The 16,935-nt window shown below is 34.9% G+C and overlaps 2 protein-coding genes across 3 annotated transcripts in view; one reads left to right on the plus strand and one right to left on the minus strand.

The window, feature by feature from the left end:
* BTAF1 (B-TFIID TATA-box binding protein associated factor 1) overlaps positions 1-16,935 on the plus strand; it is an 87,695-nt gene that overhangs the window by 47,438 nt on the left and 23,322 nt on the right. For both annotated transcript variants that reach the window (XM_063102764.1, XM_063102765.1), the window contains exons 18-25: positions 51-225; positions 1,723-1,926; positions 5,062-5,488; positions 6,381-6,571; positions 8,222-8,375; positions 8,792-8,901; positions 10,958-11,159; positions 12,292-12,440. In XM_063102764.1, the coding sequence (XP_062958834.1) occupies positions 51-225; positions 1,723-1,926; positions 5,062-5,488; positions 6,381-6,571; positions 8,222-8,375; positions 8,792-8,901; positions 10,958-11,159; positions 12,292-12,440 (1,612 nt within the window). The remainder of the gene's footprint in view (positions 1-50; positions 226-1,722; positions 1,927-5,061; positions 5,489-6,380; positions 6,572-8,221; positions 8,376-8,791; positions 8,902-10,957; positions 11,160-12,291; positions 12,441-16,935) is intronic.
* LOC134382417 (mitochondrial import inner membrane translocase subunit Tim9-like) lies at positions 10,293-10,748 on the minus strand. Its single transcript, XM_063102956.1, has 2 exons — positions 10,616-10,748; positions 10,293-10,546 (listed from the first exon to the last, which is right to left on the minus strand). Exons 1-2 carry the CDS (start codon positions 10,746-10,748, stop codon positions 10,293-10,295), a joined length of 387 nt encoding a protein of 128 aa, XP_062959026.1.

A 16,935-nucleotide genomic window follows, 5' to 3' on the forward strand; every position in this document is an offset into this window, starting at 1 on the left:
TGGCTTCAGTAGGGAAAATTTTACTTCCATTTCTTTTATCTCCATCTTAGGTTGTTAGGAGCACTTTGTTGCTGTATTTGTGATCCAGGTGTAAATATGGTAACCCAAGAAATTAAACCAGCTGAATCTCTTGGCCAGTTACTACTCTTTCATTTGAACTCCAAGTCTGCCTTACAGAGGATTAGTGTTGCTTTGGTAATCTGTGAATGGGCTGCTTTAGAAAAGGTAAGATTTTGCCCCAAAAGTAATAAAGACAAATTAAGTAAGCCAATTTCCATTAGCTGTTTGAATTATTTACACTATTTTACAACAGAAAAGTGGAAATTTTCTCTGAATAAAAAATCCAACAGTTAAGGAAAAGTATTCCAAATTATACTGAACATTATATGTCTCTCCCATTTACCTTTAACCCTAGACTTTTTTCTTAGCCACTCCCCTCACCTCTTGTACTTGAGACTACTAGCTATGCCCGTACTTAATGTTTGCTGTTGACCATACAGTCTGTTAAGAAATGTCCCTGTTATGAACATGTGTATGTATGGAAGCAGTCCAGAAGCTGTTAGTCAATCATTCCTCTATATATCTCTCAAATATCATCAAAAACTACAAACGATAGGAGGCTTTTGAGTATTAGAGATCTATTTGTATGGTTAGTAGCGAGGGCAGAATTTTTGGTCACAGGAAAAATCACTACATTTAAACCAAAATCTTCGTGTTTCCAAATAAACTATTCCCCTCCAGCCTCTTTAACCTTTAACTTTTAGTAAGATGTATGACTTTGTGTAAGACTTACTTCTGTAAATTAAAGAAACTTCCTTCTGGCTTTGTTTATTCCATTAACTGGAATTCTGGAAATTTAACTGTCTGCACTTGCTGTGAGAGTTGCTTATTACTGCTCTAAGCAGTTTGTCAGAGCTGTGTCTAAAAGTAATTGAGCCATGCTCTATTGCAGCTGAGACCCCTGCTTTGCCTCTGGAAAAAAGCAAGGCTCATCTGTTTTTAGGCAGGACTCGGTGTGCTGGAGAGGCAGTGATGCTCTGTTTTTGTGCCTCTCAGACTCAGCAGCAAGTGTTGACAGTTCGGTTTCTGGACCCTCACAGAGCTTCTCTGGACTTACTCTGGGAAGCCCAGGCTGATCACCCAGATCCCACAGAATCCCTCATGGCTCACCACTGAGGCTATTCCCCCTCTGGTTGCGGCAGGCAGCAACCAGAGAGAGTGGGAAGGGTTAGTTAAATTTGGGGGCAGGTAAGTAACTTTTAAATTATATATCCATTTCTACAATATGGCATGTGAAGCCATGGGCTCAACTGTTAAAGAATCTAATAATGAGTTTTTAAGTAACATTTTTAGTTTGTGCATGCTAGATATTCTTTTCTGATTTCTTTTTTATAGTAATATAGTTTTGAATCTGTGCTATGTAAATGTAAACTTTGAATAAATTCAGAGTAAAGTAAGAATAATTAGGCAGAACATTTAATGAAATTGTAATACTTCTGAGTGCATGTTCTGTAGTCATTCTAAAATTTTAGAGTATTAAAATTAGTAGTTTGGGGGTAATAACCTTTTTTCTGTGTACTTATGTTGTTCTGGGAGGTAACAGAACATAGATTCAAAATCAATAAGAATTTAGAAATTAGTAGTTTGCAAATGAAGATTTATGTATCTATAAAATTATGTTTATAGATTTGCCTTAAATATTTGTTATCTATTATATTTTAGGAGTGTAAAGCTGTTACCCTAGCTGTGCAGCCACGTTTACTTGATATCCTTTCAGAACATTTATATTATGATGAAATTGCTGTTCCATTCACACGAATGCAGAATGAATGTAAACAGCTTATATCATCATTAGCTGATGCACATATTGAAGTTGGTAATAGAGTAAACAACAGTGTTTTAACAATAGATCAAGCTAATGACCTGGTGAGTAAAGAAGTAACTTTCTTAATTTTAGATAGAGCATGAAAAAGATTAGAAATTTGTCATAACATGTTTGCCACAAGAACATACTAATTTGTTAAATCTGTCTATGCCTTAGTAGCCTGTTATTCCTACCCTTTAAAAAGGTTGTTTCATTGCATCGACCTTTTTTTGAAATAAGAGGTTGGGGAAGGAATTTTTTTTAACTGAAATTCTGACAAATCAGGCTCCTTTATTAAATAAGGTGTTACGTTTTGTCATTTATCAGTCTCGCTTAAGATTAGCAGAGTATAGAAGAAATGGCTTCTACAAGTTCTCAGTACTTCTCCTCCCCACTCCCAGCTTATAATGAAAATATTCAAATGCACAGAAAAAGTGAAAGAATCACACAACAAACACTCATATACTCAGCAATTAGATTCTACAGTTAACATTTTACTAAATTTGTTTTATCGCACACATATTCAACTATCTTCCCCACTGTCCAACCACCAATCCATCTTATTTTTTTTTTTATGCTTTTCTAAGTTTCAGATATCGGTACATTTTAGCACATATATAATGAACTAAAACTGCATATTTGTTTATAATTGTTTCCTCTCTTTTGAGGTTAAGTTTCTATGCTAAAATGCACAAATCTTAGGTTGGACCATTTGATAAGTTTAGGCAGATGCATATAACTATGAAACCCAAACCTTATCAAAACAGAACATCACCATCATCACTTCCCAGCCAATCCTTGCCTCTCCCTGCCCCCAGCTAACCGTTATTCTAATTTTTTCCCCATCACACATTACTTTTGCCTGTTCTAGAATTTTATATAAGTGGAATAATACACTGTGCTCTTTGGTGTAAGGATTTTTTCCAGCATGATGTTTTTGAAATTCATCCATGTTGCTCTATGTATCAATAATTCATTCATTTTTATTGCTGAGTTTTATTCCATTTTATGAATATACCACAATTAGTTTAAGCCATTCTTCTGTTAATTGACACTGAGCTGTTCCTCCAGTTTTTGGCTTGGTAAATCTATAAGGTTAGGTAGTATAAATGAGTACTCCTTTTTTGAGTTATAGGATCAGAAATTGAGCCACTTCATTTGTGTTGGCCCCTCGTGAAACAGTAATCTTCGTTTCTTATCCCCCTTTCTAATTGAAAAGTAATATAGTTGAAATTTTTTTGTTCTCACTTGTGAGAGAAAACTGAAATTGTGGTTTTTCTGCATTTTTCTTTTATAAAGTTGTTGTCATGATTGTTGTTATTCTGTAAATTTTCCTTTTTGCCTCTGCTTCTCCTCCCCCACTTTTTTTTACCTGCCTGGAATTAAGTCTCTCAGAAATAAAATTTTCTCTCTCTCTTTTTTTTTTTTTGGCAGCTAACTGGTGACAGGGATCGAACCCTGGACCTTGGTGTTATCAACACCATGCTTTAACCAACTGAGCTAAATGGCCAGCCCCCAAGTTTTCTTTAAGGTCTGGCTTTCCTTCCTCCTATTTCTGGGAACTTTTCTTCCAAAGCTCATCAAATTGCCCCTTCTTCAAGATTTTGTTACCCGGGTCCTTTACTTCCCAATAAAACTACAGTTTTGTTTCATTGATTTCTTTAGTCCAGTGGTTTTGGCCTGGGATAGAAGATGAGCATAAACATCAGAATCTCTGAAAGAAGGGCCAGCCCATGGCTCACTTGGGAGAGTGTGGTGCCGATAACACCAAGGCCATGGGTTTGGATCCCTATATACGGATGGCTGATTAGCTCACTTCGGAGAGCCAGGTGCTGACAACACCAAGTCAAGGGTTGAGATCCCCTTAGTCGTCATCTTTTAAAAAAAAAAAAAAAAAAAAAAATCTCTGAAAGAGAGTATCAAGGGAAGGGCAATTTTAAAAGATACCTTGGCTAAGAGCCACTGCCCTTTGTATCTTTCATTGAATCCCTGTTTTCCTCTTACCTGCCAAATATGGGCATTTCCCTGAGGTCTATCTTTGTCTCACCATTTCTCATGATTTAGTCCTTATCCATGTGCTATGCTATCTACTCTCAACTTTTTATGTTCTTCTATTAGGCATTTTTACTTGGATATCTCACTTGTCACTTCAAACTTAACACAACCAAATCTGGGCTTTTTTTTTTTTTTTTAAAAAAAGAAAAATGCCCTTTTATCCACAGTCAAATCTTGTCAGCATTTTATTTCAGGAACTTTCTCATGTGTTTACTCTTTCTCTGTGTTTCCATTGTCACAGCCCAGTCAAAGCTGTAGTACTTTATGTTTAGGTCCTGACTCATCTCTAAGGCCTCAGGCAGTCTCTGGTCCATTTCATCCTACATGCTGTGCTAGACTAGTAATAGTGCCACTCTGAATATATCCCTCCCCTGCTTAAAAATGTTATTTTCCTTTTCCTTGCTTTTTAGTTCTTTCTTTGTTACTTTCATTCTTCCTTAAATTCCCCATCTCTTCCTCCTCTTTGTTTCTTAAACTTCCTCTACTCAAATCTAGTTAGCTTTCTTCTTGTAGAAGTATACTACACTCACTCACTTTGTGCTTCACTCTTGTAACCTTAGAAAGCTCTTGGTAATTAAAAAATTAATGACTATTACACCATTTTTATTTTCCTCCCTTTGGTATTGCCTGGGCATTGCTACAAGATGGGAGGTCAAAGAAAAGAATGAAAATAATTCAGTTAGTAACAGTTAGCCACTTAGCAAACAGCTACCCTAAAATTTTTTATGAATTTTTGAGTTAAGAAAAATATTCTTCCCAAAAAGAAGTTTGTGGATTTTGGTATTCCTTAATTAACTGTTAGTTTATATTTGCTTATAGCTTTCTCATTTCACCAAAGTACTCTGTGGGTGTTGAGTGTACTTTTCCCTCAAATTCATTACATATATTTAAAGCATAAATAATTTTATTTTTCTCAAGAGAACGTGTCTTTCTTAAAGAATATAATGCTAATGTTAAGTCAGATTAAAATAAAGTTTAATTGGGAGGTTTTAGATATTTGTTTAGTTTACTGAATACTGAAATGATAGTAGATATTGTAGAACTTACAATTGAAACAGAAAGCTTGCTGACTGCCATTTAAGAGTTTATGGTCTATTTGGGGTTGATATGATTAATGATTTTTAATTTCTTTTTTTTAATAGGTCACTACGGTTTTTAATGAAGTCACATCATCTTTTGAATTAAATCCTCAAATGTTACAGCACTTAGACAGTAAACGACAACAGGTCCAAATGACAGTTACAGAGACCAACCAGGAGTGGCAAGTGTTGCAATTGAGAGTGCATACTTTTGCTGCATGTGCAGTAGTGAGCTTGCAGCAGCTTCCAGAGAAATTAAATCCTATCATAAAACCATTAATGGAGACAATTAAAAAAGAGGAAAATACACTAGTGCAAAACTATGCAGCTCAGTGCATAGCTAAACTACTTCAGCAGTGTACAACAAGGACACCCTGTCCCAATTCAAAAATTATTAAAAACCTCTGTAGCTCACTTTGTGTGGACCCATATCTCACTCCTTGTGTCACATGTCCAGTACCAACACAAAGTGGCCAGGAAAATTCTAAAGGTATATATCTAATTCTTTATTTGGACTAGAGAAAGAAATAACCATTTAAGTTTGTTTTTATTTCTTATGGATATAATTTAAGTACAAATCCAGTTCATGTTAGAGCTTTTTCCCACTCTGAGAGAAGCAGCTCAATTGTAATAAAACTCCTTGTTACATGAATTTGCACATACTGCTAATCAATCAAAACCGTCTAAATTCAAATAAGCTATTCATAGAAGACCTGATATCTGATACAAGGTGACTTCAGTCTGTCAGACAGGTGTTCACCGTTACCTTCACCTTCAAAACCATTATTATATGGCTTACTGTAACTAGGCTAGAAAACTTAATTGTATCAAATGTTAATTAATGAAAGTTCTTCCTATGAAATCTCTCATTTCCCTAATTTAGTGCATGCTCTACGAGAGGAGTGAACTCTATTACCTTTAGTAAAGAATGCTCATGTTGAATATTAACATCTTAAAAAAGTAGTAGGGCCACCTACCCGCTCCCTTATTGCTATGTGAGGTAGCAATATTTTGCAGTAGTCAGTATTTTTCTGAATTCATGGTGACTACAGACATTTCTTTTACAGAGAACTTGCTTGAAATATTTTTTAGTGTTTCTTGTTGTGCCTAGGCACAATCATTCATTTTTTAAAAAAAATTACTATAATTGAAGGCATAATAATTCTTGCGTGTGATGTTTCTAATTTATGTGATTCTACAGCTTTTATTGTAGTAGGTATAAATCCTATGCTAATAAATTATTTTATTATCTTTTCATCATCAGTCTATAAAAATTGAGGCATAAAAGACAGTTTTAAGATATGTTTTATCTCTTTTGGAGCAGGAAATGTTTGATCATTTAAATTATGATTAAAAGATTATTTAACCTTTTTCATTATTAGGATCCAACTCAGAAAAAGATGGAATGCACCATACTGTCACCAAACACAGAGGTATAATTACTCTCTATAGGCATCAGAAAGCTGCTTTTGCTATCACAAGTAGGCGAGGTCCTACCCCCAAAGCGGTAAAAGCTCAAATAGCAGATCTTCCTGCAGGAAGTAGTGGAAATATCCTTGTTGAACTTGATGAGGTAAATAGTTTTTTTCTTTGAATGCTTTGATTTTTAAACAAATATATGGCTTACAGATTGAGGACTAAATTCTCATATCATCTTCCAGAACTGAATTTTTATATTTTTAGGTGGAAGGATTGGGATTGATAACTTTTTGAAGTACTCCAGGAATGTGAACCACAAAAACAGCAAACTTCATCAGATTTCTTATGCCTCTTATAATTTTTACCAGGTTAACTTTTTCTTCCTAGGCAAGAAACCCTCTTGATAGTGGGTACATAAGTTATTCATAAATATAAACTAATTCACTTCCATAGCAGTGACTACAGACAATATGTTAAATAACAGTCGAAGCTAATTTTCTCAATCCTATCAATGTCAGGAATTCCTATTAATATTAAGAGAATAAGTTTATAAATGTCAAATAATTGCCACTCACTTGACTTTTTAGTTGACCTGGAATTTATTAAATGTGTGGTGTGAGGTAGGGATATAAACTTATTTCTCTGTATGAACAGCCAGTTATCTCACTAGTGAATCCTTTCCTTCCTGAGTTATAATGGCACCTCTGTTATAAACCATGCTTCATATTCGTGAGGGTCTACTCAGGCTTTCCATTGTATTCCATTGGTACCTGTTCTGCAGTACAGTCTTCTTTAAAGACAAATAATAACCAGTGGTTTTTCAAAAAGTGTTTGGTTTTGAAAATCTTAGTCACATTATTAACAATGAAATGAATAACCTAGTTAGTTCTTTTGATTGCAAGACAGAGGAACTTCACCTGGGTTTAGCAGTAAACTATTGATGCTAAAAAGACAAGTTTTTGTAAAATAGAGGCCTATTTTAAGTTTCTTAATCAACATTTTAGCTTATTATCTATATTTCTTTTAAAACTTCCATTATTTTGGTTGATGGCTGGCCATTATGGGGATCCATACCCATGACCTTGGTGTTATGAGGCTGTGCTCTAACCAACTGAGCTAACTGGCCAGCCCCATTTATTTTAAAATGTCTATGAAGTCTTTTTCACTGACTATATCTTCCCATAATAATCTTAATCAAAATTTTACTGTGATTTTGATATTTATACCTCTACGGTTTGCATAGTTCTTCTTCCACTTAAAAGTAATTTAAGAAAAAAATATATATATATATTATATTTTATTATATATATTTGTAAAATATATACATACATATTTTTTTCTTGGAAGGGGACAGTTTTATAAACTCATTATTGCTGAATAAGAAGTTATTAATCTTGGGGTTATTTTAAACAGATGCTCTTATTCTATCCCATAAGTGAATATAAATAAGGACAGATCATTTCATCTCTCTATCTTCTTTCTAGCTGGTAAGTTTCTTTGGGGTAGGGAGAAGAAAAAATTATGTCACTTAGGACTGTCTCTAGAAACAGCACATATCCTTCTATTTCTTATCCCCAGTCCCAAAAATGTATTTTGCTTTGGACACAAAAATCTAGTTAGGTGTTTTAGGCTCATATAAATTTCATTATTGGAAAATGTTTATAGTTGTGATAAATATGTCCGATAATTGCTTAATTGACAGTTGATAACACTATGAATTCTAAGATGGTGATCTTGAAATTCTTTTGATAAATGCAGTATGATTTTTTCTGAAATTCTGTTTTCAACTAACATTTAATTTTAGTCCCAGAAACCTTACCTGGTACAACGGAGAGGAGCTGAATTTGCCTTGACAACTATAGTAAAGCATTTTGGTAGTGAAATGGCAGTGAAATTGCCCCATCTCTGGGATGCTATGGTTGGCCCATTGAGGAATACAATCGACATAAGTAATTTTGGTATGCACATATTTTTCTGAGTCAGTTTTTAACAAATTTCCATATATGTCAATTAAATATATCCTTATAAAAATGCCTCTACCTATGTATTCCAGATCAGAGGGTAAGTTTTAAATTGGATGGTTAGTAAAAATATTTATTTTGATTTGTTATTATGTCATCCTTTATACTTTTTGCCTTTTGGTTTTTCTATTGCATATTAAAAAGATATGTGAAATGGATCATTATGTTAAACTTCTTTGTTTGCATCAAGTGCAGTACCCTAGCACTTAAATTAAGGTCATGGCATTTAATTTTAACATTAGAAGGCAAAATTGACTTTTTTATGTTGGCTGGGGAAGTGCTAAAAATTTTTGTGGGCTCTAGATTTTGCAAAGTTATTTGCAAGGTGATACAGACTTAATATATTTTAATAGATGGAAAATCCCTCCTGGAAAAGGGAGATGGCCCTGCTCAAGAATTGGTGAATTCTCTGCAAGTTTTTGAAACAGCAGCAGCTTCAATGGATTCTGAACTTCATCCCTTGGTAACTAACCAATGCAAGTGTAGTATTTTTTCAAATAAAACAAGTGGTCTTATTTAAAAAATATAAAGGTAGCTGGAAGTCACCTGCCTAAGATAAAACTGGTCAGTGGCAGAGAGAGGACACTGGTTTGTGATTTTTTTTTTTTTTACTATTAAAATATTTCCTGCAAAGTAATTGGGACAGAGGGAGGAGGAAAACAGACTAGAGGATTAATTATCTGATATTTATATAAAAGAGATTATTCTTTCCATATATCTGCAATAGGAAGCACTCTAATCTATTTATAGTATTGTGAAGGGTACTAGCTCCAAGTCTGTTGTAATCTAACATAAAAGGGAGAATCTAAGAGGAAATAGAGAAGAATGAAGATTTTCTGTGTTTATAGTAGTATGTCCTTTTACTTGTTAAAATTTTGATTTACTATTAGTAAAGAAAGAATCCATCTGTATGCTCTTAGTGCTCGCTTCGGCAGCACATATACATCTGTATGCTCTTACCCTCCATGATTAGCAACATACATTCAGCTGAACTGTAAGGCTAGTCTAACTGTTGAGCATCAGCATTAATCCTGGTGTTCCATGTAGCAGACATTTAATAATTGGACGCTCTTGTCATGCTATTGTGATCATAATGCCTGTGGTAAGCCAAGAAGTTAAAGTGGTAATACCTATTAAAGTATGGTGCCTGGAACAAAATCAGGAACACTGAACGCAGTGAATAAAAAGTATACATAAACTTAAACCAGTGCTACCAAATTTGGAGAAGGCTGGTGATGTGCGGTACCATTTTCCCAGCCTCACTAGGAGATACTTCCAAGTGATTTTTAATGCATTTCCTGTTAATTTTGGAATTTTGGAAAAAAATAAGTGTGCCTGGATGCCTAAGAGAGGATATTGAGCAGGGGAGAAATTTTGCTCCTTTCTTCCTTGCTTCTTCCCTCCCTCCCTTCCTTTTTATTTAGATTAATTTTCTTTTGCAGGGGAGGGCAGGGGCAGCTGGCCAATGCAGGGATCAAACCCTGGACATTGGCATTATCAGCACCATGCTCTAACCAACTGAGCTAATTGGCCAGCCCTTAGATTAATTTTCAGTTGCAGATTTTTTGACAGTAATGTTTTGAGGAGATATTTTTGCATTTATAGTCACTTAGAATATTGAGAACTGGTGAGTATGGGCTATTATAGTTAGAAACAGTAAATTCCCTAATAGAATTTTTTTGTGTGTATTTCCATTTATTTTACTTTTAGTAATAATTTTTTTCTATCTCATACATTATTGAACACATTTTTTGCTTTAAAATTAACAACCACAGTTGAAGAAATGACTTTTTCTAATCAAGTGACCAAGCTTCTGAATCTTAAGGCCTCAACAAACGTTGCATCTTATTATTTTCATTGAACTATAAAACCTTCTATTTTGATTATTCCTAGTAAAAAGCAATTTTGTTTCTCCAGTGGTTTCCACTGGCCAGTTATAATAGATGGTTTGACATGGTGGCTACTGCTTTCAGGGGATTCTATCAGATGAATCTTCATTTCCAGTGCAACAGCTGTTTGCAATCTTTCATCGAGATTTCTATATGGTGCTTGCCCATGGAGTCCTGCTTTGGCTGTCAGGGGTTCAGTCTGCTGAATATGATATTCCTGAAATCTTGTGGATATTCTTTGTGTCCTTTAAAAATATTTCTGTAAGCAATGTTCTAAACAGGTTGTATCTTCAAGTTTTACTTCTCTTATTGTGAAGTCTTTAACACAGTCCAAAAAGCAAGTTTTTGTAAGTTTATTGTAGGTGCCAAGAAATTCCTTCAACTGTTTTATCTGATCAGATTCTGGTATTTGTGCAGTCATATTCTTTTGGTACATTTATTTACCTTTTCTGATAGTAGTTGTCCAACTTTTGCTTGAATGTCTCCAGTGAGGCCTGATTTTTTTACTTAAGCACAGGCTCTCACATCCAACATCAGTACAAGGCTGGGGGCTGCGCTGCTGGTCGAGTCTGGGGGCTGAGGGTGATTCCCTAATCAAAATTCTGATTGCCTTTAACTTTTTGTTTTTAGTTGATACAGCATTTGCCTCATCTTTATATGTGCCTTCAATACCCCAGCACTGCAGTGAGGCACATGGCTGCACGTTGTGTAGGAGTCATGAGCAAAATAGCTACCATGGAGACAATGAATATTTTTTTGGAGAAGGTTCTTCCATGGCTGGGAGCAATTGATGACAGTGTCAAACAAGAGGGTGCAATCGAAGCACTTGCCTGTATCCTTTTTTATTTTGACAAACTATTCAGAAATTATATTCATTTTACTTAAGGATGACTAAAATAAAGTTGATTTACTCAGATATGCACATACATAACCTTCCTTTTTCCTAAAAGAAAACTACTTTTTTACATTTCGTTTTGAAGTAATTTTACTTTTTGTTACACATATTACTAATATGTTTATCTTTTATTGTAAAAATTTTCACATATAAAGTTCAAAGAAGTACTATTAATTTTAAGACATCTTTTTAATAGGCAACCTAGTTTTATGTACTTTATGAACTGTATATGTATCTGGTAACTAATCTGTTTATTTGGTTTATAATCAATGTTTTATTAATATTCATCAGGTATCATGGAGGTAGTCCCTATGTTATAAATATACAAGTGTACTTAAAATAAGTTCATGGAAAAATTTGTTTTATCTTTTAATTCTATTTTTCCACAACCCTTTTGAGGTAACCTCATATTATTTTTCCAAAGTTTCTTCATTTCTTGGGTGGAAAATGACCAAAATGTAAAAGGTAAGTAGAAGTATACAGGCAAGCCCTTTGCTAAGGATATGGCAGCCACTGACATTCTTTAACTCAAAGTATCTGAAAGATATTTCTCAGGGCAAGAAAGATGGATGAAGATCAAATCAGAAGAAACTCTGGTTCAGAAATGCTGAAAATTATAGGATGACTGTGCTTACTAGGCCCACTATATCCAGTTTGTGATTGTTAAGATCCTGGGGGAAATTAGGAGTTAATCTTTGAGTGACACTGAGTTATGCTCCCTTACATGCAATGTGACACACTTTATTTTGACAATGAAATTCTAGAAGCTTGTAGGAATTTCTCTGTGAAAAAAAATCTTATTAATAAAGCTCCCTCCAACATTCCTCAGATGAAAAACAATTTTATATTCTTAACAATGGGAAAGTTACATAATGTTCTCAAAAGAGCAACATTGTACAAATGCTGTTCTAATTGAATCATAGGCCTTGAGGGACAGTCAGTCTGTTTCCTCATGATGCAGATGAGAAAATGAGGAACCTTTTTAGAAGTTACAATCTTGTGGTATCAATTTATTTGTGAAAGCATCTACCTCAGGACCATTTAGAAATTTCCTTAATCACTTACTCAGGTGTAATGGAACAACTGGATGTTGGTATTGTTCCATACATTGTCCTTTTAGTTGTTCCTGTGTTGGGAAGAATGAGTGATCAGACAGACAGTGTAAGATTCATGGCTACGCAGTGCTTTGCAACTCTAATTAGACTCATGCCGCTTGAGGTAAGTTGATTGATTTCTGGATTTAATGTTTTCTGTAACTTCTTCCTTAATAATTGTTACCCTTTTTGAAGACATGTTCGTTTAAAAAAAGAAGACATTATTTTGAAAATGTTTATATTACAAGCATTAAGATTTTTATATTTTAATTGGTGCCTTTTTTTTCCTTTTAAATACACAGGGTTTTAACTTAAGTAAAATAAGAAATTAAACACTGTGGCTTCTAAAAGAATGATAATTCATTAATGCTGTTCTAGAAATAGAATTGTCCCTAAGTTTCTGTGGTAACATGTAGGTAAAGATTCTAAGCTGAAGTTTAGATGAAAGGTAAATTTGAGAGACGGTAATTAAATCTGTAAAAAGCAAATTAAGTCTGTGTGGGGGCATGGAGCAAAAAGACTAAAAGGCTGGTGTTAAATCATTCTGAAGTACACTCAGGGGGCAGAAATAGTATATGTAGCCAGGACAGGAAATAGAAGTGTTTTAAAGCAAGGGGCTTGAAACAAGGGAAGAGCCACGACCCTTCCACCAAGCTGCTTGTAATATTTTGATGGGATTTATGTAATTCAGGAAATAGGTATGTGCCTTATCCATGTTGTGGCATGTATCATCAGTACTTCCTTTTATTGCTGAATAGTATTCCACTGTATGGACATACCACATTTTGTTTATCCATTCACCAGTTGATGGACATTTGGATTGTTACCTGCTTTCAGCTATTATGAATAATGCTACTTTAAACATGTACTTATAAGGCTTTGTGTGGATGCGTGTTTTTATTTCTCTTGAGTAAATACCTAGGAATGAAATTGCTGGGTCATATGTTGAGTTTAACTTTTTAAGAAACTGCTAAGTTGTTTACCAAAGTAACTACCATTTTACATTTCTACCGGCAAAGTATGAGTATAAGTTGGACAGCCTCTTTGATAAAAAGTTTGGTCATATTTGGGAAAGTTGAAGATACCCATCTCAATGGCCTAGTAAATCCGTCCTACGTATATACCCTAGAGAAGCTCAACACATGTACCAAGACACATTTTCAAGAATATTTATTATAGCATTATTTATAATAGTCTAAAACTGGAAACCACTCAAATGTTCATTAATAGTTGAGAAGATGTGTAAATTGTGGACTGTTATACTGCAACAGAAACTACAGACACAATATTAATCCTTAACATAGGATTCCATTTTTGTGAAGTTCAAAAACAGGCAAAAGAGGGCTGGCCTGTGGCGCACTTGGGAGAGTGTGATGCTGATTACACCAAGGACAAGGGTTCGGATCCCTACATAGGGACGGCCGGTTTGTTCACTTGGGAGAGCCTGGTGCTGACAATACCAAGTCAGGGAAGGGTTAAAGATCTCCTTACTGGTCATCTTTAAAATAAATAAATAAATAAATAAATAAATAAATAAATAAATAAATAAATAAAATTTAAAAACAGACAAAAGAAACGGATACATACTTACGTGATAAAGGTGTAAAGAAAAGTAGAGAAATTACCATAAAAGTCAGTCAAGTGATTACCTCTTGGGGAAAGAAGAGGAGGTCATGACTGGGAAGGGAGCATATGGGATCTTCTAGGGTGATGGCAAAGCTGTTTTTCTTAATCTGGTAGTAGTTATACATGTGTTTGTTTTATAATTTACTAAAGTGTTCCTTTGTAACATATTTCTGTGCATGTGTATTTCACACTAAAATTGTGAAAATGACCACTATGACCCCCCCAAAATACTAGACCACTATATCAAAAGACCTATGTGTCATTTCTAGAATTGTTTCCATCCTCTGCTTCCTAGATTTTATTCAAATTCTTTTAACTCCTGGGTCTATCTACAAACTAAATGGGTTGTACTTAGTTCCCTTAGCCGTATTTTAGGTTTGGAATCAATGAGCAGTGGGAAGCCATCATGCGTTCTTTGAGCAAAGGAGAAGATGAAAGCTGTGCTTTAGGAAAATCAGTTTAATAGCTGTTTGAATGTGGATTAAAATTGGAAATGCTCCAAAACAGATCCCAGATCCACTGAGAGGTGATAGATGAAGGGTCTAAACTGTAATGCTAACAATAGGCTTTTGAGGGTTTTTTGGTTTGTTTTTAAGGAAGAATAATAGTACTTGATAACAGATTGGCAAAGAAGAGAGATTTTGAACTTTAGATATTAAAATTGGTAAGGTTTACTTTGATAGATGTGAAAATTATGATAATATAATAGATTTTGCTTCTGGCCATGAAAAACAGGGACCAGATTTATCCTCCCACCTTAACCAGAAAACCAGACAAAATGTTTAAAAATGGTTTTCAGACATAGGACAATAGGCAGCACTGGATACTGATCTATGAGAAAAGGGAAACAAATGAAGTGCTCTAGTATATTGCCCGGATTGAGTTTCTAGGCCATAACACAGATAAGGGAAATCCAAAGACAGCCAGAGTTAAGATTTTGGGGAGGACAAGATGGCTGGAATTTTTAAGGTAAAAGAAATGACAAGAGGTAGCTACAGAGAAAGCTCTAGAGATTCCCTTAAGTCTGTAGCTGATTATTCATCTTCATATATGTATGAGAAAATTTACATATTTTCTCCTTAAAAGGATATCACCTCAGTAGTGGGGCCAAATTAGCCTTTCACAGAAGGCTGATGTGGATCTACCTTGACAAAAGCTTAAAAGCAAGTCTTAAGAGGATCTGGTTAATTTCAAGTAATTTAACTACTTCTCAGAACAAAAGCTCCAAAATATTTAAAGAAATATCAAAAAAGTCCAGCACCCAACAACATAATACTTACATTTGGCATCCACCAAAAAAAATCACTAGGCACGAAAATATGTCCAACTAACTAGGAGAAAAGTCAGTCAATAGAAACAGACCCTGAAATGACTCAGGTAGTAGAATTAATAGACAAGGCCCTTAAAATATACTCCATATATTCAGATAGGTAGAGGAAAGCATAAGTGTGATGAGAAACAGAATGGAAGATATAAGAATGACCCAAATTGAACTTCTACATATGAAAAATACAATTCCAAGTGGGAAAAAAAAAACAACTCTGGATTGGATTGGATTAATAGCAGCTTAGACAGTGCAGAAAAAAATACTAGTGAATTGGAAGACAGCAGTAGTAACAAGAATGTCATGCAAGTTCATTCATTCCTCTTCCTCTGTCTTGATTTCCTCTCAAGTCTTCATAGGAAGAATCATGTACTTTTCTGAAGTATGTATTGTCAAGGAGTCGGAGTCAGGGAGTATCAAACATTGATTTTGACAGAAGCTCTAATTCCCTGCACTATTAGTAACTAGCTCATTTTATGGAAATTGGAGCGAGGAAGACACACAAGAGGTTCCTTTGGGGCCTACCCCGTGGCTCACTCGGGAGAGTGTGGCACTGGGAGCACCGAGGCCGCGGGTTCAGATCCTATATGAGGATGGCCGGTGCGCTCACTGGCTTAGCGAGGTGCTGACGACACCAAGCCAAGGGTTACGATACCCTTACCGGTCACAAAAAAAAAAAAAAAGAGGTTCCTTGGCACCAAACATTATTTATGACTCTTGGGCTTAGGGTTTCATTGTTGGGGAACGGACCTAGTTAGATAGCCTTACATCTTGTCATTTCTTAAAAATTCCATAAGGATAAATGTATCAAGATTTTGTTACTTCTTTGTAAAGCATTGTGCAGAAAAGCTGCATTTTGATCATTGTTATTATGGTGTGGATGTACTAAAATGTTAGTTTTATCATATTAAAATTGTTAATTCTGAAACCTTTGGAAAATATAACATGCAGTCCTGTTTAAAACTCAAGCGTACAACCCTGATCCATCAGATACTATTTCTGGTATTATTTGAAATATATATTTAAATTTAATTGAAATTCTGTTTCTAGAATTTTAAATTTCTTAAGTTTAGAGACATCATAGGACAGTAGTTCTCAGACTTTTTGGTCTCAGGACCTTTGTTCTGTTGCATTTTTTATTTTTGTTATATAGTATACAACATGATATTTTGGTATATGTATGTATACATTGTGAAATGATTAAATCAAACTATCATATCCATCACCTGACATACTTATTTTTTGTTTTTTTGTGGCGAGAACATTTAAGATCTGATCTCTTAGCAATTTCCAAGTATACAGTACATTGTTATTAGCTATAGTCACCATGCTGTACAATAGATCTCCAGAACTTATTCATCCTAACTGAAACTTTGTACCCTTTAACCAACATCTCCCTATTTCTCCCCAACTCCCTCCACCACCACCCCCGCCCCCAAGCCCCTGGCACTACCATTTTATTCTCTGTTTCTATGAGTTCGACTTTTTTTTTTTTTTTTTTTTTTTTTTTTTTTAAAGATGACCGGTAAGGGGATCTTAACCCTTGACTTGGTGTTGTCAGCACCACGCTCACCCAGTGAGCTAACCGGTCATATCTATATGGGATCTGAACCCATGGCCTAGGCATTATCAGAACCACACTCACCCAAGTGAGCCACGGGCCGGCCCA

This window comes from Cynocephalus volans, chromosome 7 (assembly GCF_027409185.1).
Source record: "Cynocephalus volans isolate mCynVol1 chromosome 7, mCynVol1.pri, whole genome shotgun sequence".
Lineage (NCBI taxonomy): Eukaryota > Metazoa > Chordata > Mammalia > Dermoptera > Cynocephalidae > Cynocephalus > Cynocephalus volans.

Bases quoted from the DNA above. Each gene is read 5' to 3' on its own strand.
- LOC134382417 (XM_063102956.1), bottom strand. From the start codon at position 10,748: ATGACTGCACAAATACCAGAATCTGATCAGATAAAACAGTTGAAGGAA. The intron at 10,547-10,615 runs ATACAACCTGTT...CCACAAGATTTC, and splicing joins AAGAGAAGTAAAACTTGAAG to AGGAATATCATATTCAGCAG.